This window comes from Microtus oregoni, unplaced genomic scaffold (assembly GCF_018167655.1).
Source record: "Microtus oregoni isolate MIOR12 unplaced genomic scaffold, Mior012 000011F_ref0000422, whole genome shotgun sequence".
NCBI classification, from domain to species: Eukaryota; Metazoa; Chordata; class Mammalia; order Rodentia; family Cricetidae; genus Microtus; species Microtus oregoni.
In genome coordinates this window covers 54,325,415-54,350,357 of record NW_024543070.1, presented here as the reverse complement: position 1 = coordinate 54,350,357, position 24,943 = coordinate 54,325,415, and the positions used below count along the sequence as shown (strand labels likewise).

Genomic DNA, 24,943 nt, shown 5'->3' with positions numbered 1-24,943 from the left:
TTCATCCTTGTAAATTGGCTTCCCACTGCCTGGTGCCTCTCTGGTGACTGTAGGTGCTTGCTAGTGCTGCCCTAACTCCCCGTGAGAATTTGAAAGTCACAGGCCCCCCTCTGCTGATTCTGGTTCATCCTGATGACCAGGCATCAGGCCATTGCTCAGATGTGGACAGTGAGTTGGAGTTTTCTCTAGACCCCACTGAAGGACAGCAGAGGATCTTTTCTTTCAGAAGTTGCAGGAGACCCGGAAAGTGCTGTCCCAGGACAGCTTCACAGCAGAGCCAAGGGCAATCAGCGCTGGATCATCGAGATAAGAGAGAGGTAGCATGCTATGGCTTAAAAGACTGCCCAATCAGGGGCCACCCTCCCTCTGCCCTAGCACACAAAAGGTCTCTGGGTTGGGTACATAACAAGCAGATTGAGGGGACATTCAACACTGAAGGAGGAAGCCCTGCCCTTTCCCCCATTAAGTCTCTAGATCTCCAACCCAGCTAAGCCTTGCTGTGCCCGATATTTGTTCTAGGTCTGGGCTGCTGCTGGGTTTTAATGCTGAGCCCCACTTAGGCTGAAACAGAAGACTCATTCTGTAAGAGCCAGGGGAGGAGGAGATTGTATTGTGCTCAGTGGGAGGAGAGCCTGTTCCTCAGCACCGTGCACAGTATCACCTGCAGGGGGCTTTTGAACTCCACACCCTGCAGTTCTGACCCTGGCTTCCTAGTGAGCCCCAGGCCCTGCAGATGCTACTTGGTCCACATCACATGCTTTGAAAAAGACAACATGGAGAGAAGAAAACTGGGGAGAATGAAGTCTGTCCATATTGTGGAAGGCAGAAGATGGCCAGCTGTGAACCAGCAGAATGCAACAAAGCCAAAGCCTTCATTTCTAAAAGGCCCCTTAGGCTTTAGAAGGTGAAGCTGAGACAACGTATGAGGAAGTAGAAAAGTCAAAAGATGACAGGAAAGAACAAGGTAGCTCCCTAGAGGAGAGGTCCAGCTCTCACATCTTGGAAAAATTCTGAACAGTAGATGGAAAATAGTAAACATGGTCAAGAAAATGCCCCAGAACTGGGGGGCAAGGGCTCCCTAACTAATGGGCCCTAGAAAAGTGTGAAAAGTTCAAGCCATTTTAAATTGTAACTGTTTGAGAAAACAAGCTTCCAGAGATTAAAGAGGTCTCCGTTGACAGATATACAGTGAGATTGTCTCAAAAAGGGGGGGGGGGGATCAGGTGACATGCCCAGCACCACCAGACAGTGACCTCAGATGCCAGGATGTGTGTCTGGACTGCCTGAGTACCCAGCTAAACTAGCACACAGGGATCAAGCTTTGAAGGTGTTTACCTCCACATCTGTTGTGAGGTGTGCCACAAGATAATGCATAAAACAGCTCAGTAGAACACATGGAACTCATGAAAATCAGACCCTTGATCCAACATGAAGACACTGGCTTCAAAGTGATGCAATCCCAAACCAGGTGTGGTACAAACCTGTAATTCCAGCACTCAGGAAGCTGAGGCAAGAGAATCACAGGAAAGCTTATTTGGGCTACAGAGTGAGGGATTGTCTCAAAAAGTGGCACCTTGGCTCTTCTGGGAAGCAGATGATGGAAGGTTGTAGGTTCGAAACAAGCCAGTGTGTTTAATGCTCAAATGAGCGCCTGGTGTTGAGTTTATGGTAACTAAGTAGCCTGCAAATGGAAATCAGCAGACCACATGAGAAATGGCACAGGAAGGAGGGGCTCTGTGTGTGTGAGACTAAGACAGAGTGTGTGGAGTGTGTGTGTGTGTGTGTGTGTGTGTGTGTGTGTGTGTGTGTGAAACAGATCAACCCTAGGCTCCAGAGAGAGAGAGAGAGAGAGATCGACCCTAGGCTCCCCTGGTCTTGGGGCTTACTGACTTGGCTAGGATGATAGGCCAGTGAGCCCCAGGGATCTGCCTTCCTGTGCCTCCCCAGCAATGGGGTAACAAGTGCCTACCATCACACCCAGATTTTCTGTTACATTCTTCTGTTGAGAGAGGGGGAGCATACACACATGTTCACCTGTGTGTGGAAGTCAGAGAACAACTTGGAGTCATTTCTCTGTTTGCACTACACAGGTCCAGGGATCAGACTAGGTCATCGGCAAGCACTTGCACCCTTTTAGCCTCACAAACCCCACACTCAGTTTTTTACTTGGGTCCTGATGTTTGCATGCCAGGCACTTCATCAAGAGCCTCATCTCCCCAGCCTCCACTGTCTTAGTAACCTGAACTCAACTTCCCTTATGGGAAAGTGGGAGGCAGGAAGTGTATAGTGTGTGTGTTATGGAAGTGGCTCTGCATGTGTACTGTCTGTGTAGCATGTGCATTTGTGTCTGGTATACATGCATGTATGTATATGACATGTACGTACACGTGTGTGGGTGTGTCTATAATGCTTGTGTGTCTCAGTTCACCATAAGGCAGTGAAAAGCTAAATCTTCCTCTTACCCAGCAGAAGGCAAGTAGGTTAGCCCTCAGACTGAAACTGCACGAGTGTCTTTAGATGGACCACACAGTGACAGAGCCCCTAGAAGTGTTGCTGCCTGAGTGGCCAGAAACTTACCATGTCTCATCACAGTAATTTGAACCTTTGAGGTCTGGTTCCCTGCTGAGGAGAGGACAGAGCAGCTGTATTCGGTGGTTTCTCGGACAGCATCACGAAGCCAGCTGAGCGCATGGGCCCTGCCGTCAGGCAGCATGTGAGTCTGCACAGGTACACATGTCTCCAGGGCGTGTCTGTTCTTCTCCCAGATGAAGTGGACATCTGCCGGACCTGTGGGCACATAGCCTCTCTCTGCATCTCCACATAGACAGATGACCCTCCTCCATCACTGCCCAAATGAAAGGCCATCTTAGTCCCAAATGGACTGGCAATGACTTGGGGCAGCTTCCAGCTCTGTACCTGTCTGTCCTGGAGGAGCTGAGCCACAAAGTTCCACACCTACCCCTAGGCTTTTGTGGCTTCCTGTGGGCTTCCTATTCTGACCTCGGGTGCCTTTACTCAGGGCACACTTGCATGACCTGCACCTTCCCGCTTCTGGTTGCTCTACACCCCTACCCCACCCCAGTGAAGTACCTGGTGACAGTGTCTGGAGGTGTGGTACCTGTTCTGCAGGTATTTGAACCCTAATTCCACATGACCTTGAACTTCTGATAGACCTGGCTCCGCCCTCCAGGTATCAGGATTACGCGTGTGGATCGCCTCACCATGGCTGGTCCTTTGGGTTTTTATACTAACTATTGAAAAGATGAGCCAAGGGGCTAGAGAGATGGCTCAGAGGTTAAGAGCACTGGTTGCTCTTCCAGAGGTCTGGAATTTCCAGCAACCACACAGTGGCTCACAACCATCTGTACTGAGATTTAGTGCCCTCTTCTGCCAGAACACTGTATACATAATAAATAAATAAATCTTAAGGGAAAAAAAAAAAGAAAGAAAAAGACAGGAAAGACTAGCGAGCGTGGTGACGCCCATCTGCACTCACAGCACGGGAGCCGGCTGTAGGAGGAGGACTGACATGAGTTTACACAGTGAGGTTCAAGCCACCTAGGGCTATATGGTGAGACCATCTCAAACACAAAAATGAAGTCTAAGGTTATGTCTGGTGGCACACATATTTAATCCCAGCACTCAGGAGGCAAAGGCAGGAGAATTTCTGTGAGTTCAAGGGCAGCCTGGTTACATAGTTAGACCCTGTCTCAAAAAGAAAAAAAAAAAAATCAAATCTAACAAAGGTCACCTATTTCCACCATACTTGCCCATTCAAGGGGGCACTGTGGGTAGCTTCAACTCGTCTGACAGACAGCGTCCTGGAAAGTGGGCAAGGCAGGGACATCCAGTAAAGCGGGTAGGGGGGGAGGCTCTGTGAGCCCAAACAGAAGACCCCCAAGCAGGCAGAAGCTTGACTTCCCTCAGACCCCGAATTATATTATAGGGTGACTGGGGGTTGTCATGTCTGGGGAATCATGAACTGGGGCTGAGCTCTGGCCCCAGGGCTAAAACAATTGTGATGGCAACAGGTAACCTCTCTGTTGGTCCTGACTGCATCCTAGAGCACCAAAGCTCTGGCTGTGCTGGAACAGGCTCCACTCCATCCACCATGGAGAAGAAGGCACTCATACATGGTTCACTCACTGGCCCTGCCCTGGACTGGGCTGAAGATGGCCTGACAGTTCAAACCAGCCTAGTGATGTTGCACTTTGTCTGCTCCTGTCGCTGGGTATGTGCTGGGTCAGGCCAGGCCCCTTCAGCCAGGCCCCGCCACTTTTCTGTCATCTCCTGATGCACACACACACCCCACAGGCAGGTCTGCCTGGACTGGGCTAAGCACCTCACCGGCACGAACAAGGGCACCTTTTGCTGGGGACCCTGATTCTCGACAATGCCTACACTACCTTCAGCTTCCCTGCTCCAGACTAGCTGTGGTCCCCTGAAGCTAAGGTAAGGTCTCTGCCTCTCTCTCTCTCTCCCTCCCTCTCTTTCCTCTCTCTCTCCTTCCTGTCCCCTCTTCCCTTTGTCTCAATAAATTCTATACCCAAACTCTGTCTCCATGGAGTATTTTGTCACCCACCATGGTTTGGACCTCACCCACCATGGGACCTGCAACAAAGATCCCTCTTGCACCATACAAATGGTGCCATGACTTGGATTTAAACCAAGGTCCCTATATAGTCATTTCACTTTTTAAAAAAATCAACTTCTCTTAGTACCTGCAGGGCATCAGTTCCAGATCCCTGAGGACTTCAAAAGATGTTTGCAGAAGACCTACACATACCTCATCCTGAAGACTTTGAGTTGTCTCTAGATTTACGGTGCCTACTACTATACAAACACCACTTAAATAGCGGTGGACCGGTCTGTTTAGGGAACAGTGGCATGATACAGCCTCTACCTGTCCAGGACAGGTGCAGCTGTGGACCCGGATCCACAGCTGCTAGAATCCTGGGTGTGCACCTGCAGATCTCAGGGCCAAGGGCTCCCTTCTATGTAGCCACTCAAAGCCTTTCATGAAACCAGTTGGATTAGTCATTCCTCTGCAGATGAGCATCAACCTAAAATCCAACTTGAACTAATTCTTGTTATAACCAAGGGATGACCATGAGACACTAACTCTGTGTGTGTGTGTGTGTGTTTAAAGCCCAGCCTCCCCACATCCACCAGCTCTGCCCTAACACAGAAGACAGGAGTATTTTCACAACCAAACCCCCAGGCAAAGAATCCAGGTAGCCCGAGTTGGAACTAACCACCAAACCCCAAGAACAGGAACTTCCGACTGCAAGGCTCCTCAAAGACCAAGTTCTTGTGAAATGAGAGCATGCAGGATGTACTGGCCACAGACCCCATGAGGACAGACTTAAGCACCTATAAACTTAAATCCTGCATAACTGTCAGACATGAAAGATGACGAAGTGGTACTTACTCTCTGTTCATTCTTTTACTATCCAATTCCTTTTGAGTGCAGAAATTAAAGAGAGGAAGAAGGAGCATTAAAAGTGGGTAGTACATCCCCATCAGTGCTGTGCCAACTGGAGCTGGGTAGTGACCACAGGAGACCCAGAGAGGAAGAAGCTTTGGTAGTCCCTACCACCCAATTCCTTAGCTCTCTTAGAAGGCCCCAAACCCATACCAAAGCTCCCAGTGAAGCTAAAGGGCCAGCTGAAGGGACCCCAGACATGCTGGTGCTCAGCCTGGAGCCTTGCTTGGTAAAAGGATTTGCTTATGCCATTAGTAAGACCTAAAGTTAGTATCTTAGATTACCAGGGTGGGCAAAGGTATGTGCCCTGTGGTATGCTGTTTGTGTCTATAGTGGCTGTCATGTGTATGGTATTACTGCTGTTTCTGAGTGTCTATTTTAGTGGCTGTGTAGGGGTGTGCACATAGTGTTGACTTGATGTGGGATTCTTCTCTGTATGTTGTGATTACATTTAATGAATAAAGAAACTGCTTTGGCCTGTAGCAAGGTAGACCTTAGTTAGGCAGGAAAAACTAAACTGAATGCTGGGAGGAAGAAAGTGTAGTCAGAAGAAGCCTTATAGCCCGATGGAGACAGATGCTGGGAACTTTATCTGGTAAGCCACAGCCACGTGGTGATACATAAATTACTAAAAATGGGTTAAATTAAGATATAAGAGTTAGCCAATAAGAAGCTAGAGCTAATGGGCCAAGCAGTGATTTCTGTGTGATTATTTTGGGTCTGAGCCGCCAGATGGCCAGGAAACGAACAAGTGGCCCTCTTTCAACATTGACTGGTGCTTTCCATTGTGGGTGATTTGTGGTGTTGGTGTTTTATGTTGCTATATGCTATGTGGTGTGTCTGTGTGTATGTGGTATTTGTGTGATGTATGTGATGTTTATGGATTGAGTAAATACTATGTACATGGTATGTGTAACATGGTATGTAGTTTGGAGTATGTGTATTGTATGTATGGCATAGTGTAAGTAGGAATTTATGGCATATGTGATGTGGTACATGTGGTATAGGATATGTGGTTTGGTACTTGTGGTGTGGTTTATGTGTATGTGTGGTGTGGTGTAGTAGATGGGATGTGGTCTATGTAGTGTGGTATATGTGGTGTGTATTCTATATACGGTATATATGAGTATATATGATGTAACACAGTATTGGTGATGTGTGTGGAGTGTGGTGTACGTGGGATGTGGGAGTGTGTTGTGGCATGGCATATGTGGTGTGTGTATGGGATGTGTGTGGTGTGGTAGATGGTGTACATGTGCCAACCCCATGGCAGCCGGCAGCAGGACAGAATAAACATGAACCTAGCAGTTACATCAAGACACCTGGGAAGCAATCGCAGTACAACGTGGGGCAATACAGTAGCTCCAGTCCCTCAGGAACCCGGCTGCATCTGCACAGGGACCTCGGTGCTGTGCTGGCCCACACAGACTCAGACTTTCTAAAGGCACCGGGAAGGCAGTGCCAGGTCCAGCGAGCTCTAGGCTGTGGGCAGCTTGGCCTCCCCGGCAGCCTACCCTGGTCATCTCACTTACCGCAGCAGGGGTGTCTCAAAGCCTCTCAGACCCTGGGACATACTCATCCAATCAAGATGACACAGAGGCCCTGGGTGGGAGCAAGGGCAGGAGACTAGCCCCGAGTGCAAGTCTAACTATCTGACCCCGATCAACCCTCTGGAGGGGAGAGGCTCCCCAAGATAGCTCAGGGTAACCAGCAGAGCCAGTGTGAGCACCAGGACACAAGCCAAGGACCTGAAGATTCCCTATCCACCCTCTCTTTAAGTCTCGTGTTCTAAAAACGGCTTGCCAGGTCTTTAATCAGCCAGCCCCAAGCCATTTAGAGCAACCATCAGGCAAGCAGCTGCTTTAGGAAGGAGAAAAACCCAGGTCACGGCTCCCGACCTGCCCTGCCCTGCCCTGGGCTATAGGATGAGGCTGTGGTTGCGCTGGGAGAGGCAACGGTAGTCTCACCTGGCACAGCTGCCTTTGCTTCCTCAGCAGACACCAGAGACAGAACTCAAACACACACTGCTTCTTGTAGAAAAGTTGCAGCAAGTTCAGTCTGAAGCCCCATGAGCCTCTGCTTCAGACAGATCTGTCTGCAGACCCAGGCCCAAGCCTGCCACCTGTGCAGGGACAGCAGAGGCCCCTGCGCGTTCACACCGCCAAAGCCCACTTGGCCATAACCAGCCAAGCACAGCACCAAAGCTTACAATGCCTTCCTGTGAGCTGCCTGGCCTCGGTAGAGGACAGGGCAGGAAAGAAAGGCCCCAGAGGTGGCCAGTTTGTGGAAAGGACAAGAGAAAGAGGGCAAGGGAGGGAATTTGTTCCTGTATCTGCTCAAGACACACACACACGCACACGCACACACACATTGTATGCATGTGTATGAGTGCACGTGTGTGTATGTGCATCTGGAGGCCTGAGTTATCAGGAATCATCCTCACTTCTCCACCTGAATCACAGACGAGGTCTCTCAATCAAACCCAGAGCACAGCTACCTGGCTAGTCTTGCCAGGCAGGATGCTCTGGGGATCCCGTCTCCACTTTCCGAGGTTGGAATCACAGGTGGGTTCTGGGGATGAGAACCCTGGTCCTTATGATTTCACTGCGAGTACTTTAACCACTGAGCCATCTCCCCAGCACGTGCTCAGTCTATTCTGAGGGGTTGGAAAAGGAGCACGCTCCTTCCCAATTCGGTTCTCAGGTACACTCTTCCAGAAGTACTCAGGTACCAGTTCTTCTGGTCCCCATGGTCCCCAGCTATGGTTCCTAGTCCCTGGTGTTCCCTAAGTCTGGCCATGAGAAGGCTGATGGAAGTGTATGAAGAACACATCTCCAGCCTCTCACGGTAGCTCTGAAATGGTGAGGGCAGCGGTGTTGCTGGCAGGAGCAGATGGAGGTCGTGTAGGCCCAGCCTCAGCGGTACTGTGCAATGATCCTTCTATATACTGTAAAGATATGCTGCTCTCAGAGCTGGAGACATGGCTTGGAGGTTAAAGCCACAGGCTGCTCTTCCAGAGGTCCTGAGTTCAATTCCCAGCAACCACATGGTGGCTCACAACCATCTATGATGAGAACTGGCCTCTTCAGGCCTGCAGACACACATGCATATATTCTGTATTATATATACAGAACACTGTATATATAATAAATAAACCTTTAAAAAAAAGATATGCTGTTCTCATTGTTAATAAAAAGCTGATTGGCCGATGGATTTTGGGGGCAGAGAGAATGTTGGGAAGAAGAGGGGCAGAGTCTCGGGGGTCGAAAAGAGAGGCCATGAGAAGCAGAGCACACAGGATGGGAAGTATGGAGATGCGGTAAACGAGCCCCAGGCAGCACACAGATTAAAAGAATGGGCTAATTTAAGCAGTAAGAGCTAGCTAAAATCAGTTAAGTCTCTGTGTGGTTACTTGGGCAGCGGCTGGCAGGTTGGCAGGACGAAGCTGACTGGCAGTCTAATGAAAAACTCCGCCAACACAGAGGCCTGGCCATGTGAGTTAACACAGTTCCACTGTCTGCTGCTCAGGTTGGTGACTTCCTTCAGTTGCACTGTCCTACTGCCACAAACTGGTGGCTTCCGACAGCTGCACTGAGAAAAGGTACCAAGTCATGTGGCTAAGCACAAATAAGAGTTATGGGTTAATTTAAGTTGTAAGAGATAGTTAATAATAAGCCTGAGCTAATAGGTCAAACAGTTTATAATTAATATAGGCCTCTGTGTGTTTTTTTTGGGACTGAACGGCTACTGGACGGGGCAGGACAGAAACTTCCATCTACAAATATCAATAGGGCTGAAAGCACAGATGCTGAACCAAGCCAAGGTAAGGCTAAGTGGTGAGCAGTAAGGGATAGCCATGGACACTTGGGCCCTCAACTCACCTGTGGCTTGGCAGAAGAGGTAGAAGGTTCCCAGCGCCTGCACCTGCTGTGCCTGGTCACTCAGGAAGGGTGGCAGCAAGGTAACCCGCTTACGGCTGCTGGGCCCTGAGTCCAAGGCTGGCCAAGGACTTCTGGGAGAAGACGAGTCAGGGCCCAGACAGGATAGAGAGGAGGAGCCAGGAGGAGGAAAGGACTTAGGAGATGAGGCTGTGAGGACAGAAAAGAAGGCACTGAGGAATGAGGAAGAAGTCATCAGAACAAGTCCCATGCCAGAGACGGTAAAGCAGGAAACAGACACTTAGGGTTGAGAAAAGAAAAGCAGCGAGGGCCGACCCCCACCCAGAGCCATCACCCGGGGGACAGGAGGCCCACACAGCCTCCACTAAGGAGAGGCTGGCCCAGTCAACGATAAAGCTTCTGGTTTATTTGGGTACTTTTCAAATGTATACAGTTCAAAGTAGAAAAATAAAAACAAAGTAAATCTTATAAACACAAATGTTTACACTGAATGATGAGACCATGGCATGCTGAAGATGAGCGTCTACCCGGCACAGGCAATCCAGAGTTCACCACTCTCTACATGGAATGAGTGTTCCACACACACTGAGTGAGAAACAAATGCTAGGCTCGTACCGCCCAGTCACATCCTGAAAGACACTGGCAGAAGTCACGCTGCAGCAGCGGCCGCCACACGGGATGCTGTGGTCACTGTCCCAGGGCTGGGGGCCCAACTACCCGATCCATTTCTGTCTTGTCTTGCGTGGACAGTCAAGGCGGAAGTCCAAGGGCAGTGATGTGAGATGTAATGGAGGAGAGACAGGAAGTGATCAAGAACTAAGGTTGTCCTCATGAAGGCTCCATCCATCAGGCAGCAGATCTCAAACAGCAGCAGGGCCATTGGGGTACTAACCCTCCTCCCCATACAGGACCGGCTCAATCGCCACCCAGAGCCACTGGGCCACCTGCCCTTACTCAATACCCACCTTGCAGATGAACGGCAGGAAAAAAAAAAAAAAAAAGCACAGAAAGACAATCTTGGAAAATGGTACTTCCTTCAAAATGTGTAAGATTAAAAGACAAAAACAAAACAAAACAAAAACCCACCAAAATGAAGGGTGAGTGGGTCCGAGAGACAGTTTCAGGCCTACATTCCTAACAGCAGGAAAGAATGCATTTAGCAAAAATAAGTCTATCCCTGAGAATCTTAAGCGACATAAGCCATATTTTATCTCCATATATAACAAAAATCTAGAAAATGCTCATCTTCTCATGAATATTAAAACATCTCCTTCAGTAATTAAAAAAAATGACCTAAGACATCAACAAAATCAGAACAAAAAATCCTAAAAAATAATTAAGTGAAAGAAAGAGTCCGTGCCAATCTGGACAGCAGGTAATACGTTACCAATCTGATAAACTAAAAGGTCATTTCCAATCTGGAATTAAATTATCTTTAGTGGCTGCTATGAGTAGGGGAAGAGGAAGGTTTACTCTTCTCGGCCCACAGAGGCGGCCATCGCTCCCCAGCACACAAAGGGCTCAGGTTCATCTTAAATAAGCGCTCCGACAACTGCAGGACTTGAGACTGGAATAGATATTTGTTTCCCAAAAGGACAAAGAGGGACAAGTCACAGACTCAACCCAAGAGAACAGAGACAAAGGACTGAGGCTGGCGCACAATGACAAGACTCAGCTACTGTATGGGCTCAACACGACACTCTCCACGAAGACTGCGGGGCACGGCCTGGGGCGCCCCGGTGTCAGTCCCCATCAGCATCCGAATCTGCAAACTTCAGTTCACATTTGACATCGAACGGTTTGTCCCTGGCGGAGAGGTCATCGATCCGCTGGGAGTCCTCACGGTCTGTGGGCACTTTGCTGGTGATGGTGTCCTGCTCGGTTTCATAGCCAGTGTCCAGGGCTGGCTTGGGCTGGTCGCCATTCTGCTGTGAGAAGCTCGCAGGCTCCACCAGTGTCTCCTTCACACTCTGCTCCAGGTCAGAGAAATCTGACTTGGGCTTCTTCTTCCCAAGCAGCACGGCTGAGCGGAATTTTAAGCACTGTCCGGGCAGGTAGCCCTTGTAACAGTTGTAGAAAAAGAGGCAGAGGAAGAGGACAAAGATGAAGAGTAGGAGGGACATGAGCAGGCGGTTGTCACCGGACTTAAGATACACCGTCTTCTCCGAGTGAAGCTGGGGGACCGTGTTGATGACCATTTTCGGTTCACAGGATGTACCGGTGGAGGAGGACTTGGGAGGTAGGGTAGCAGCCCTGGGGGAGGTTGCCCACAGAGCCGGGGTAGAGGGAGAGGACCCCTGGGTAGATGCCACTGGCACTTTGGAAGTGATCCTACTACCTTCTGTCTGAATGGCCTGAGAGGCAGGCGACGTGGGGGTCTGAGAAACCACCTTTACTTCCAGGATGTGCTTGGCAAGCAGCCGAGAGACTGTGTTATTCTTCACCCTTTCCTCCGATAGGCACTGATACACGCCACTGTCTCCCTCTGACAGGTTGAAGATGAGCAGGTGTTTCCTGCCCACAAAGCCATACTTGGGACTCACAGCCTGCAACTCGCCATTCTGGAACTTCCACACGACCCGAGCCAGGTTGGACTTTTGGAAGCATTTGAGTTCGGCTATGCCACCGTGCTTGAAAAAATGCTGATGGGAACTTTCTTTACTCTTATCTGGAACATCAAAATAAATGTGCTCAGCATCAACAACTCCATCTGACGACTCAATTGCTCTCAAAAACAGGTTAATACCCACAGGACGACAGAGAGTTTCACCCTCTGGAGCCAGATGGAATCTTCAGGACCAAGATAAAGATATTCGAGACCCGGCAGCAGCCCCCAGAAATGAAGAATTCGGTGACAGCTCTGAGAAGTCCCTATTCTCACTCTGTCCCTGCAGAAAGCTCAGCAGGCTGGAGGGCTGTGCACTGGTCAGCTCCTCCATCTGCAGTAGTACCCAGGGTCAGCTGCCAAATGATCTGCTAATGGCTGAGGTAGGCCAGCCAGCAACCAGGGACCCTCTTCTTACATGTCTATGACATGGCTGGTGAGGGAAGGGGGCACAGGGCTTGGGCCCATCTGACCTCATGTACTGGGAAGGCAGATTAGAGGAAGCCCTGCGAGATACTATGTCTACCTCTGGTCACGGCTATTCCCCAATGGCCAGCTATCAGTAGTGGGACCCCCAAGAGGACAGGAACTAATTATAAGTGTGTCTTTTGTTGGAAATACCAAAGACGGGAAAAAGTTTGGGGTAGGGGATATTTGCAAATATAAAATGACACCGCTATCTTTGGAAGGGGACCAAAATCTAAATATGAAATTTCATTTGTAATATAGTGACACCTTATACACGTAGCCTGGAGGGAATTTTGTACAATTTTCTGTGTGCAAGTGTGTGTTCATATATAGAGGCCAGAAGTCTATCAGGTAACAGTTATCTTTTTTTTTTCCTTTTTTTGAGCCAGGATCCATCATTTGTCTGGTACTTGCTAAGCCAGCTAGGCTGTCTAGGGCCAGCAAGTTCCAGGGATCCACCTGTCCTGCCCTCCTCAGGTTTGGGCTCACAGGCACAAACCACCATGGCCAGCTGTTTTACATGAGTTCTGGGATTGAAGTCAGGTTCTGCAAACAGTTATCTCTCCAGCCTTAAATTACTTTAAATGACATTTTACACATGAAACTACCATTCTAGTGCAAGATTTTCTCCTTGAAGTATGACCCTGCACCAAATGTTCCCGAATCACTGGTTTTCAATTTGGGCTGTTTGGCCATACCCAAGGGCTCCTTCCTTCTCATTCTTAACAATCTCAGGTTTTGCTTATGGAGCCCAGCTAAGCAGAGGAGCTTGGTGTGGGGCAGGACATGCCTTCCAGTGACCCGATACACCCTGTGTGGCTTGGAGCACTCTTGCTGGAATCACAGGGACAGAGAAAGACCACAGGTCCACCACAAGGAGAGGTCACAGGTCTGCTGCATGCCGCCTGACCTCTCTTCAGAGAAGAGAATGGAAAACAAATGCACACGAGCGGTGAGGAATGGAAAGACCAGGAACTTTGACATCCTGAGCAGCAAGGCAAAGGAGGGCCACTCACCCAGGCACGAGGACGTGTCACCACTCATCTCCTGAATCCAGGCCCTGGAAGACAATAGGCACCCATTACTCTCCAGCCTGTCTACGGGGCACATACACATAGTCCCGTCTGTACTCATACCTGTTGGAGCCCACGGCCTGGTGCAAGGTAACACAGGCCCTGGCGGCTGGGCTCCAGGCACAGTAGGGGTCCCGCGCCAGCACACAATCCTCACAGCTATCATGCTTTCCGCAGAAGGCCAGGGGAGCCTGGACCACTCCCGAGTTGGAGCCAGCATAGACAAAACTCTTCCCCTGTGTGTGGGAGACAAACAGCAGGTGTAAGGAGGACTAGGTACTGGTGGGGTTGCCAGCTTCTCTACCAACCCCGGGGAAGGCACGGTGCACTCAAACACTGCAGGAGGGAAGGGCTCTCTGGCTCAGAACAGGTCACAAGGCCTCACCACCATGACTTAAAGGACAGTTTCCTGATTAGTTTCATTGTCAACTTGACACACCTGGGCAGAGGGAACTGGAGTTGAGAAATTGCCTATATCAGATTGGCCTGTGGACACGTCTATGGGCCATTTTCATATCTGCTAATTAATGCAGGTGGGTTCAGCCTGCTGTGGGTGGTACCACCCTTGGGCAGGTAGTCCTGGGCTTTATTCGACAGTAGCGAAGCAGAAGCCACAGGGCCAGTCAGTAAGCAGCTTCCTCCGCGTGTTTGCTTCAGTTCCTGTCCCGGCTTCCCTTACTGATGGACCTAGAAAGGGTAAGCTGAAACAAACCTTGTCCTCCCCAGGCTGTTTCTGGTCAGGGTTGATTATTACAGCAACGGAAAAGCAAACTGAGAGAGAAATCTTGTATAAAAACACATAGGCCGGTGCAGTGTCCCGGGAGGACTCAAACAGCACCTGAGGATCCGTAGGGCCTGGGATCTGACATCACCCTTCCACATCTGGGCTGGCTCGGGCTAAGGGCACTGGATTTCTGCACCAGCCTCTCTTCCAAGAAAAGACAATTCTATCCCTATTTCCCCTGACTGAAACACTCCCTCCTAGAGGTCAGAGGGAGGTTCACAAGATTCAAAAACTAAAGGAAACTTCAGAAGCTGGAAAGTTGTAAGATTCACAAGTCCCTCTTCCCCCAAGGTTGCTTAGTAAGCACTAAGCAACCGCTGGTCTGGCGAGAGGAAAGACCTGTCGAGCTGCCTGCTAGCTGTGTAGAGAGCTCTACGGATGCAGCTTCTGGAATGCTACTTGTGCTAAAGTAGGTTGTTTGTTGACGCAGCTACTTCTTCTGAGTCACCCACACTCTTGTAAATAATCCCTCGTTCATACCCTGTAGGTAACTCCCCCAAACTCACTGGGTCACTGAGCTAGATTGGTCCATCCGTGGTGCCCTCCCTGGGGTAAAGAGACTTCTGTGTCTTGAGAAGCTCACAACAGCCCTCTTCAGCTTCCTCCCACTCCCAATCTGATACCAGTACTGCTCTCCTGGACTTACGGTAGAGGACACTGCACTACAGCTAGAAGCCAAAAGGCACAGCCTTCAAAGGCCAGTCCTGTCTCACAGGTGTGAAAGTGCACACCTGTGATAAGGACGAGTCCTTCTCACTCATCTCTGAATCCAGAACACCAGTGTGACCACACCCATTGACGTCGTGCAAAGAACAAACAGAAAGCAGGCCAATTTCACCCAGCAAGAGACACTGTCATGTGCTCTCTGCTTGCCTGTATTTGTGAGGGAAGAGTCACCAAAACCAGTCATGGTGCTGCAGTGTAGCCACACAGAGCTCAGTCCCTGCCAGGCACTGACGTCCAGGACAGCGACAGGTCACGGCACTGGCTGCAGGCCAGGTCCAGCTACCCACCTGTGCTGGCAGAAGTGCAGCAGACAGGTAAGTGACTGATGGCCCCTTGCTATCTGTGGTGGCGATCTCCCTAAAGGGAACTAAATCACAAACATGGGGGCCCATGGAGATGCAGTCCATAGGGAAAGGCAACGCCAGGCCAGAGTTCAAAACCAGCCAGGCATCAAAGACGAGGGTATGGGCAAGAAGCTAGCACTGGCACCTGAAGCCAAAAGGGTGACCCAGGACCTGTCTCTCAGTGGATCACATCAGAGTCCTGGCAAGGACAGGGAGCACCTTGGCAGGTAGGCATGGAGCAAGGCAGGTGGCATCTGTCAGCAGGGAGGTGCTGGCCCTGCTCCTGGTTTTCTCTGGGTCTTGTGCTTCTCAAACCCAGTCCTCCACACCTACGAGGCTCATGTCCTCTTAACAGTCACATTCATGGAAAGCTTACAAACACAGAGATCACCTTATGAGGACCATACAGTGAGGCCCAGAAACACATGGCAACACGCAGCACACCAGAGATCTGGGAGAGCCCACATTCTGTACCTTACTGCCCTATCCTAGCTGTAATATGTGGTGGCCACCTCTTCCCAAGGCCAGTGGACAAGGGACAGCAAGTTCCCAGGCCATTTCTATACAGTCCACCAACTAAAGGACTTTATACCTTCTTTTATTTTTGCAGTGGGGTCTCACTTGGCTCAGGCCAGCCTTGACTCCTGATCCTCCTGCCTCCACCTGCCAAGGCCTGGGACTACAGGTGTGAAGCACTATGTCCCATTCAGGGGCTCTAAATAAATAAATAATTTATATGTAACTTATTTATGTATTATTTATATATATATATTATTTGCTTATATGTCTCTTCACAGCTCCCCCTCTCTCCACAGCCCTGGCTGTCTTGAAAAACACCATGCATATCAGACTGGCCTTGAACTCATAGAAATCCACCTGTCTCTCTGCCTCCAGAGTGCTGGGATTAAAGGCATGCACTACCATAACTGGTAGAGGTTTACATTTTTAATTGCTTGAGAATACATTTTAAAAATGAGTATTTTATGATCTATGAAAACTTTAGGCAACACATAGTGTGGCTTCCACAGGCTGATTTGACCATCGTTGTGTTTCGATGGCTCATAGGAGTCAGAGTACCAAGCTGGGCACCTGGGACTGAGACTCTGGCTGCCAAGCCTACCAAGCCTGTCAGTGGATGTGCTGGGAGCTCCACAGGGTGAGCTGTTACAAATCAGCACATGTACCATGTCCCACAGCACAGTCCACATTCTCTCAGGCTCAAGGTACAAGGACGTGTTTCCCCAGGTTAGAGATGACCCAAAAGTGCCAGCTACCGGCTCTAGTGGCTTAGTATATTCAACCTCCTCGGCTCTGCCATGACTCCTTCCCAAGCTATAGATCCTATGGAAGAATGCTGTCAAGAGTCCAAAGGCCGGCTCATCTAGGCCAGAGGCTGCCAAACCTTGAGACGCCATCCCAGCCAGTCCTCACCGTGAAGACAAGTAGCCGGTCCGCCCCAGCTCACATTACCTTCTTTGACGACAGCAGCAGAGTCTGGACCGGCTCATAGTCCTGGAAGAGCTGGGTCTCCTCGACAACATGCACCTCTTTCCCAAGGATGACAGCTTTATGTAGAGCTCCCCGGTCTGCAAGGTCGAAACCCAGGTCAGCAAGGAGGGAAACGCTTGTTTTAAGGGTCACCTTACTGCAACCTAGAATCACCTGGAAAGAGCCTCAGCAGAGGAACTGACTAGATCAGGCTGGCCTGTAGCATTGTCTGTGGAGGGCTGTCTCGATTGTTGACTAACATGGGGAGACCTCACCCACTGTGACTGCACTGCCCCCACAACAGGTAGTCCTGGACTATGTAAGTGAGGGAAGCTAGCTAGGTAAGCATAGGGCAACCCAGCAAGCTGGCCGCATGGGTGCATTCATTTTTGTGGTCTTGACTGTAAGTGCAATGTGACTCGCTGCTGAAGTCCCCGGCTGACTGCCCGAAATGATGGAGTATAACTAAACACACTCCCTTCCTTTAAGTTGCTTTCGGCCAGAGCGATAGGAGAGGAGACGCCAACCTTGATGGCGACCACTCACACTTCCGCAGGCTCAAGTCATTCCCTCAACAAGGCCTTTGAAAGCTTTAGAAGTGGAGAGCAGCACTTGGCAAAATAAATAATCAGGAGCTCAAGTTACAAGAACTCCAGTTTTCCCACAAAGCATCACCCTTGCCCCAGGGTGGATGCCACAGACCTTCACCTGTAAGGTCACATCCTGACACCTGAGTCACATTCGCTGTAAGGTGGCTGCTGTTGCACTCCACCTGGCGAGACTGGGCCCAGACAGGCAGGCGAAAGCAAAATGCTCAAGTCATCTGGGCAGTGGGCCCTGGGGCGCTGCCAGCTGCTAAGCTCCAACTCTTCACCGCCATCCCCGAAGACGCGTCTGGAGTTGTGCCGCCTCCTAATCAGGGCAGAATGGAGCCTGGCTCCTCCTAGACGGGGGGGCAGGGTCTCCCACTACCAATGAGGAAATACCAGGCTAATCCCTGGTTCCACGACAACGGGAACTACTTTGTCCCACAGGCCAGGACTTGCATATGGAACAAGTGCCCCAGGTGCCTGCTGATAGTCACAGAAACTCAGAATCCCAGGTGCAGGGATGTCTCAGAAATCCCTTCATGCTGTCCCAAACCTTTCGGGCGCCTGGAGATACCAGATCTGCCCATAAATGACCTCGTGAATTTCCCAGTCTTACCAAGAAACCCACCTGTGCTGATAAACATGACATCGTAGAAGGTCCCATCCAAGGCCTGGGTCCTGTCTACCACTATCTGGGTGTAGTTTACATCTGTTTTTATTAGCTTGGGTCTGTTGTCTATCGGGGTCACCGAGTCGTCCATCAGAGGGTGGTCTTTTACAAACTGCAGTGTTTTGTCTGGGAGATTCAGAGAGCTGGTGTAGTTGGCTGCCCGAGCCTCACTGTCGATGCACTGTGGGGAAAAAGCAGCGTGATAACATGCCCTCTTAGCTCCAACTGAGCACAGAAGAGAGGCCGCATCAGCAGCCCTGGAGGGCCACAGTCACACTTCTCCAAAGAGGAACAGGGCTGAGGTGACCTCCGGGGACAGGAGCAGTGGTTTTAAGGCACAGCCACATGACATAACTGTCTTAGAGCAACAGAGGAATAAGGTGTCAATGAAAACACTCAGCAAACCTTTCCAATTCAGAACACTCGCGAGAAGAGAGCATGCTAAATATTGTTTAACACGTACACACGTACATGCACACGGGGAGAGGTGGGGGGGGGGGGGAGGAAGGGGAAACCAAATTCTAAGTAGCACAAAAGGAAAAGGGGCTGGAATTTTTTTCTTTGTCCCAGCTCCTTAGCCATGTTTCAGTGAACACTGCACCCCACCAGATTAACCCGGGGGGGGGGGGGAGCCACCCACAGAGAAGCTGGCCCTGGGGAGAGCGTCAAGAGCCAGATAGGGCACTATCTAAAAGCCACCCCCACACACCCATTCACCACATGGCGACAATGTGCAGGCAATCCTAGAATTTCCTTTGCTTTAAATTTACTATATTTAGGAGGCCAGAACGTGATGCCTGTTGTCTAACGAACAGGCTGCCTCAGGATATAGCCTAGGCTCTGCTGACAAGCGAGGTTTCTTTGTAGAAATCGGGAAATCGAGTGAGCCTGCCATTGTGCAATGTCAGTTTCTCAAAAGAACCCAGGCCAGTGGTACTCTCTCATTTGGGCAGCATGCGGTGAGCCCTGTTCACGTGCAAGAGATCAGAAAAGAACAAGCCTCACTCTTCAACCCCAGGCCCAGCAGCACTCGGCCCAGTGCAGAGACTCCTGTTGCCATGCAACCGGCTGCAAGGAAGCTCGGGAATCTGCAGTCACATGCTTGGGGCCGGAGACCCAAAGGGAAGATAAGCCCTCCCTGGAGCCAGGAACCCTGCTTACCGCTCCAGGCCGGGGAGTGGGCACCGGGCCATTGTAGCGCACCCATTTGGTGTGAGATTGCTCCACCGTGGCACTCTGCATGTATTTTCCACGGGAGAAGACTGCCTCCACCGTGGCCAGGGAATAGGCACAAACCGCTGACAGACCCACATTGTTCCTGTGATGGGGAAACCGTGAGTGTCAGGAGGGTAGCAGAACATCACGGGGAGGGGGGCAGCCCCCAACTGCCAAGGGAACTAACTTACAACTGTGGGGTGAAGACGGCATAGATCACAGGCTCCTTGAGGCCTGGGGCCCGCAGCACAAAGACATCTTGCAGTACGTTGAAGACCAGGCCACTGTCTGGCCTGGAGCAGATCAGCCTGGCCTTTAGGAAGGAGGTCCACTTCTTCTGCAAAGTCCGAAGGCCGCCCTGGTCTCCCTGGAATGCCAGAGACAGTGCGTGGTAGGGGCAGCACAGATGGCCAGCCACACAAACAGCCAGTTCATATGCCCCACCCACCAGGCTAGCCCAAGTCTGCTGCAGCCGTAAGCGCAGTGGTACTGCCACGTGGGCTGGGATCACAGAACACAAAACAGACACGTTCAGTGACAACCAAAACAACCACATCTGTCACCCCAAGTGTCACACAAGTGCTACTGGACTTGGCTCCTGCAGCTTTCTGAGCTGTGACCCACAAAGGAGCATGTAAGAGCTGGGCAAGTGATGGGTGGCCTCCTTCCCATCACAGACCCCGACCCAGGCAGACCATGGGGGCATGTGAGCGCACCACTGAGAGACCCTTTCACGTCCCCTCCGCCTGCCTGATTCTAGACAAAGTTCTAGATGTTTTTCATTTTGAGTGAGCCAATGACCGAGAGGCAGTTTATGAACTGCAGACGACTCAGGGCTGGAGAGAACCACTTGCTCCCTTCCTGGCCTTGTCTCCTGTAATTTCAATTACCCGTGATTAGTCACACACATGGAAAGGGTTAGTGCTTTCTTCTCCCCCTTCAATTTTTTTTCCTTTCATGTATGTGCACGTGTGGTGCGCCTCCATATGGATTCACGTGTGGGTGCATTTGGAGGCCTGAGGCTGGTAATAGAAATCTTCCACCTCGTTCTTTGAGACAAGGCCTCTCAATCAAACTCAGAGCTTGCTGATGAGGGGAGTCCCTCTATCAGACCTGTTCCAGGCTGGCATTACAGGGGTCCACCTGCAATCCATTTACATGGATTCTGGAGATCAGAACGCTGGTCCTTTTGCCTTTGTGGCAAGAATTTTAACCACTACCCCACCTTCCCAATCCTCCTTAGAGTCTTAAGAGAGAAAGCATCCATACGGCTCTGCCACTTTAATCACCGGTCATTATTCCATCTCCCACTGAGCCTCGATTCCCAGAGATAGGAATCTTGGAATAGCAGCAGCACTTGTCTGGGACTATGGGTGGGAACTGGGCCTGGGGAGAGGGCAAAGCACTCACCTTGCACACCCTGGCGACTCGCGGGATCATCAACTTGAAAACAAACTCGTACTCCACAGACACCTCCGTGAAGAAGAAGTAGACCTTCTCATCTTCACCCTCCGCACCGTCTGGGCTTTGCTGGATCACGTCCGCAAAGACGAAGCTAGGCTCTGCAGAGCAGTATCACAGGATCGGCCCTGTACACAAAGCCACCTTGCCACCTCTCTACCTGCTCCCCACCATGTCCCAGGCTGGCCAGTGCAGCCTTAGGGGCTGGAGGCGTCCCTTCTAGGATATCTATACGGTGCACATGTCACACTAGTAAACTCCAGACCTGGAAGCTGCCCGCCTCCCTCCTCCGCTTCAGTGCGGTGCACGGAGGGTGCTACAGAGGAAGCCAGGGGGGCCTCCTACTGAGCTGGGCTGCAGAGCCAGCGAGCATCTGCTGACTTAAACAAGAGCCAGATCAGCCAATGTCAGCCACTGGAGGGATACCAAGACTCTGAGTCCTGGGGACGTCCTACTCCAAGGAGGAACTGGTTGTCTCCTACATATTCAGACCCCAGGGTCTGACTCCAGATCAAGGGGCCGCATTCAAAAAGACCATGATCTCACTGGCCAGCATCCCCAAGAAAAGACCCACAAGTAGCCACCCCCATCATCTACACCCTAAAGTCAGACAGCAGACATGCTTGTCTCTCAGTAATATAACATCTAAATACACCTGCCCTGACCCCAGAGGCTCCCCCTTTCACATCACACTGGAAACTGACCACACCTCGAACCCTATGTCTGCTTTCTTCCCATCAGAGCTTCATTAAAGATTCCCAAATTGATCTGGGGGGGGGGGTGGTGAAGGGTAGGGGTGCGAAAGAAAACAGATTTAAAACAAATCTAGCAGATTGTTTTAAGGGTCCTGAGCAGTTCCACAGAGTTTCTACTGCCTAGGATCCGACATGAGCCACAGTCCCCAATGCCACCCACCCCGCTCCCCATGGTGTGGGGACAGGCAGAGGAAAAATGAGATGGCACACCCATGAGGCTAGCAGCACACATTTCTTACCATTGAGCCACGGGATGGCATATTCTGTCCTCAGGGGGCTATGGGAGGAGTTTCTAGAAATGATGGGTTCACTGCCCAAGAAATTATACGATGTCCCAGAGTAGAGCTCTCCCCCTGCAGTGGGGAAAAGGGAGTAGAGCGGGGAAACCCAGTCAGTCCTCTGCCTGTGGAGGAGGCTGGGGACGATTGTTCAGCATAAGACCTCGACATTAGCCCAGGCTGGCCTATAAGCAAGCCTTATGCTCCCACCTCCACCAGGTATCATACCTCACCAGGCTACCATGATCTATTTATACCCTCATTAATCCCTCGGAGAAAGAGGCCTCCCTGACTCCTGTGATGCCTTTCTGCTTCCTACATCAACATTTTTTTCTTTTACCAGGACAACCACAGTCGTCACATTTAATTAAGTTTTTCTAGGTTAAAGGGTCATAGGATAGCTAACCACCAATGAGAATTCCCACAGCTGAAAAGGACACTCCTCAGCGTTCGACACCTTGGAAAGCCATCCTAAGTAGGAAGCACTTTAAGTCCAAAGAGATGCCGAGGCACCCATACCGCCAGGCAGCATGGGCCAGCCTCCCCTACTTTAAACACACTCTGAGCACGACTGTGGCCACCTCACACGATGCCCGTTTTATAATACAGTACTGAATGTCTTACAAAGTTCCCTGGCTATTGTACACTGATGGTGAAGATTGAAGCTGGCTGTCAGATCCCAGGGGAACTGTCCCATACAACAGCACATACCCACTAGCCTCTGACATGCAAGACCACAGCAGGAGGCGCCACGGCCCCAGGAGCATCTAGGTGGTGTGCACATGGGATACTGCAGTGGAGCCTGAATGATGAGCTCCAAAACTCATACTGAGGGGCCTGTGCAGGGGGGCGCTCACCTTCTGTGAGAGGAGCCAGTGAGTGTCCCAGGTGGGCCACCACAAACTCAGAAAGTGCAGGAGCCCCAAAGGCAGGACTCACCAACCATGACTGACGTGTAGCTGTGGGCAGGGTCGAAAGGGCATCTTCCTTTGCCGTCTTCATTTTTTCCCAGAAACTTGAAGGACGTCAAGTTCTACAGTGGAAGAAAAAGAAAACATCTGACCTTTGGATGCTGAGGACATGTGCTTACACCATGAAGTCCAAAAGTGGGGAGCAAATGCACCCTGACCATGTGGGTCCAGCACTGGGAGCAGTGATGCCTGAAATACATCTCAAGCGTATGAGAGAACCTGGGCCGCATCACAGAGTCTCAGCTTGCTCAACCACACTACTAAATGGGCAACACAAACCAGACAAAAACCATGGAATCCTCACCTCTGTTCATCCACTCCCAGCAGCATCAGGATCCATTCTGATTACTAAAGGCAAAACCAAGTTTGCTACAACAACATAGGCCATGCCGTGCTCTAAGCTGCCCCATCATATCCTATAAAACAACGGTTTCCAGGCTGCATCTTGCCCTAGGAGATTCCATTTACATGGCTGGACCTGAACACCACAGCATCCACCCAAAACAAAGTGATAAGCAACTTATTCCTGGGAAGAGAAAAGGGAGCCACCCTGTGACCCCATCGGGAGGAAGTTGAGAGTCAGGGCATACATTTGCATTAAGAACGCCTGGGAAAGCAGACCCCAGGAGAAGGTGTAACCTCCCCATCTGGCCCCAGGAAGCAATGGGCATCTAACACTGTGATGGTTGGCCCTCCACACCAAACTATCACCTGGTATGTACCGGAGCCAGTCTCTCCTGCTTTGCTCTCAAACACTTGACTGCAGCAGCTTCTTCCCAGCACTGGTCTCATGTGAAATCAACACAGACTCTCCAAGCCCAGTTCTGAAACCTCAGCCTCTTTAAGCTGTATTTATGCTATAGCCATACATATGCATACACTTATAGTTGTCATATGCTGTGTGATATTCATTACTAGTTAAGATTCAAATAAAAGCAGAGAGTGGGTGGACACACCTTTAATCCCAGCACTCGGGAGGCAGAGGCAAGTGGATCCCTTGAGTCAGAGGTCAGCCTGGTCTACAAAGAAAGTTCCAGGGTAGCCAGGGCTACATAGAGAAACCCTGTCTCAAACAAATAAATAAACAAACAAAAGACAGGAATAGAAGAGTCTGTGTTTGCCTCAGCCAGATCACCAAGGCAGGTGGGATTATACAGCAAACTGGTGTTACTAAAAGCATGAACCCTTAAATTCTGGCTGGGGGAAAGACACAGCAGAGGCCATGGAGGAATACTGCTTGCTCCTGGTGACTTGCTCAGCCTGCTTTCTCACACACCACAGTGGTCTGGGCCTCCCATATCAATCACTAATAAAATACTCTCGAGGCTTGCCTATAGGCCAACCTGAGGGAGGTATCTTCTCAACCTTGGTTCCTTCTCAGATAACTCTAACTTCTGACAAGTTGGCAAACATAAAACAAGAAACAGGACACATACAAGGAAAAAAACAGATACATCCAAACATTAATACAAATGAATCAGAATGTTCTCATACAGGGAAAACGTGACAAACTGGGGGAAATGCCCACAAGTGATGATAAGGTATTTCCACTTCTGATTACAGAAGAGTACAGCGGATGAAAAACAGAAGAGACACGAGCCACTTCACAGGGCAACCTGCCAGCACTTCAGGAGTGTTAGGAAACTCACAGGGGGCAGGCACTGTACACCTAACAGACTGGAGAGGTTGAGGAGCAGTGTTGTCCACCAGTCAGGAGCTACCAGCCCTGCCAGAAACAGCTGGCTGGAAGCCACAGGCCAGCAAGCACACAGGGCCTCACAGGTAAGAATGGCTGTCATGCCCAATGGTCCAGTAAAAGCAGTAAAGGTCACCAATCAGGTTAGGAAGTATGAGCTGGGGTGACAGCGTGGCCCAGATAATAATACACATCTGTCATCAAACCTCACAGGGATGCCTGGAGGCTATTGGCCTATGCCCGCTCTGATCTATTGCACAGGGGAGAAAGATGGAGGGGACTAACAACCACTATGCTTTCTTAGCTACAATAATGAATTCAGTTGTGCAGGAAAATGTCCCCAATTTTTGTTTATTTTATTTTGTTTCTTCCAAGTTAGAGTTTCTCTGTGTAGCCCTGGCTGTCCTGGACTCTGTGTAGTCCAGGTTGGCTTCA

The 24,943-nt window shown here is 50.4% G+C and overlaps 1 protein-coding gene across 9 annotated transcripts in view; it reads right to left on the bottom strand.

Moving 5' to 3' along the window:
• Nucleotides 1-24,943, bottom strand: part of LOC121453399 (semaphorin-4D-like) — a 98,115-nt gene that overhangs the window by 3,335 nt on the left and 69,837 nt on the right. For 4 of the 9 annotated variants that reach the window (XR_005974995.1, XR_005974996.1, XR_005974998.1 and 1 more), the window contains 11 exons: nucleotides 22,781-22,874; nucleotides 21,803-21,916; nucleotides 20,758-20,909; nucleotides 19,539-19,714; nucleotides 19,294-19,450; nucleotides 18,091-18,313; nucleotides 16,855-16,970; nucleotides 13,594-13,766; nucleotides 13,474-13,517; nucleotides 10,000-12,052; nucleotides 9,436-9,573 (listed from right to left, as the gene is read on the bottom strand). Coding sequence is in view for 4 of the 9 variants with exons in the window: in XM_041660143.1 (XP_041516077.1) it covers nucleotides 11,127-12,052; nucleotides 13,474-13,517; nucleotides 13,594-13,766; nucleotides 16,855-16,970; nucleotides 18,091-18,313; nucleotides 19,294-19,450; nucleotides 19,539-19,714; nucleotides 20,758-20,909; nucleotides 21,803-21,916; nucleotides 22,781-22,874 (2,175 nt within the window). In the remaining 5 variants the exon portion in view is untranslated. Of the gene's footprint in view, nucleotides 1-2,577; nucleotides 2,788-5,431; nucleotides 5,461-9,366; nucleotides 9,574-9,768; nucleotides 12,053-13,473; nucleotides 13,518-13,593; nucleotides 13,767-16,854; nucleotides 16,971-18,090; nucleotides 18,314-19,293; nucleotides 19,451-19,538; nucleotides 19,715-20,757; nucleotides 20,910-21,802; nucleotides 21,917-22,780; nucleotides 22,875-24,943 lie in introns of those variants that run through there. The other 5 variants (XR_005975000.1, XM_041660144.1, XM_041660145.1 and 2 more) reach the window with 4 other exon arrangements.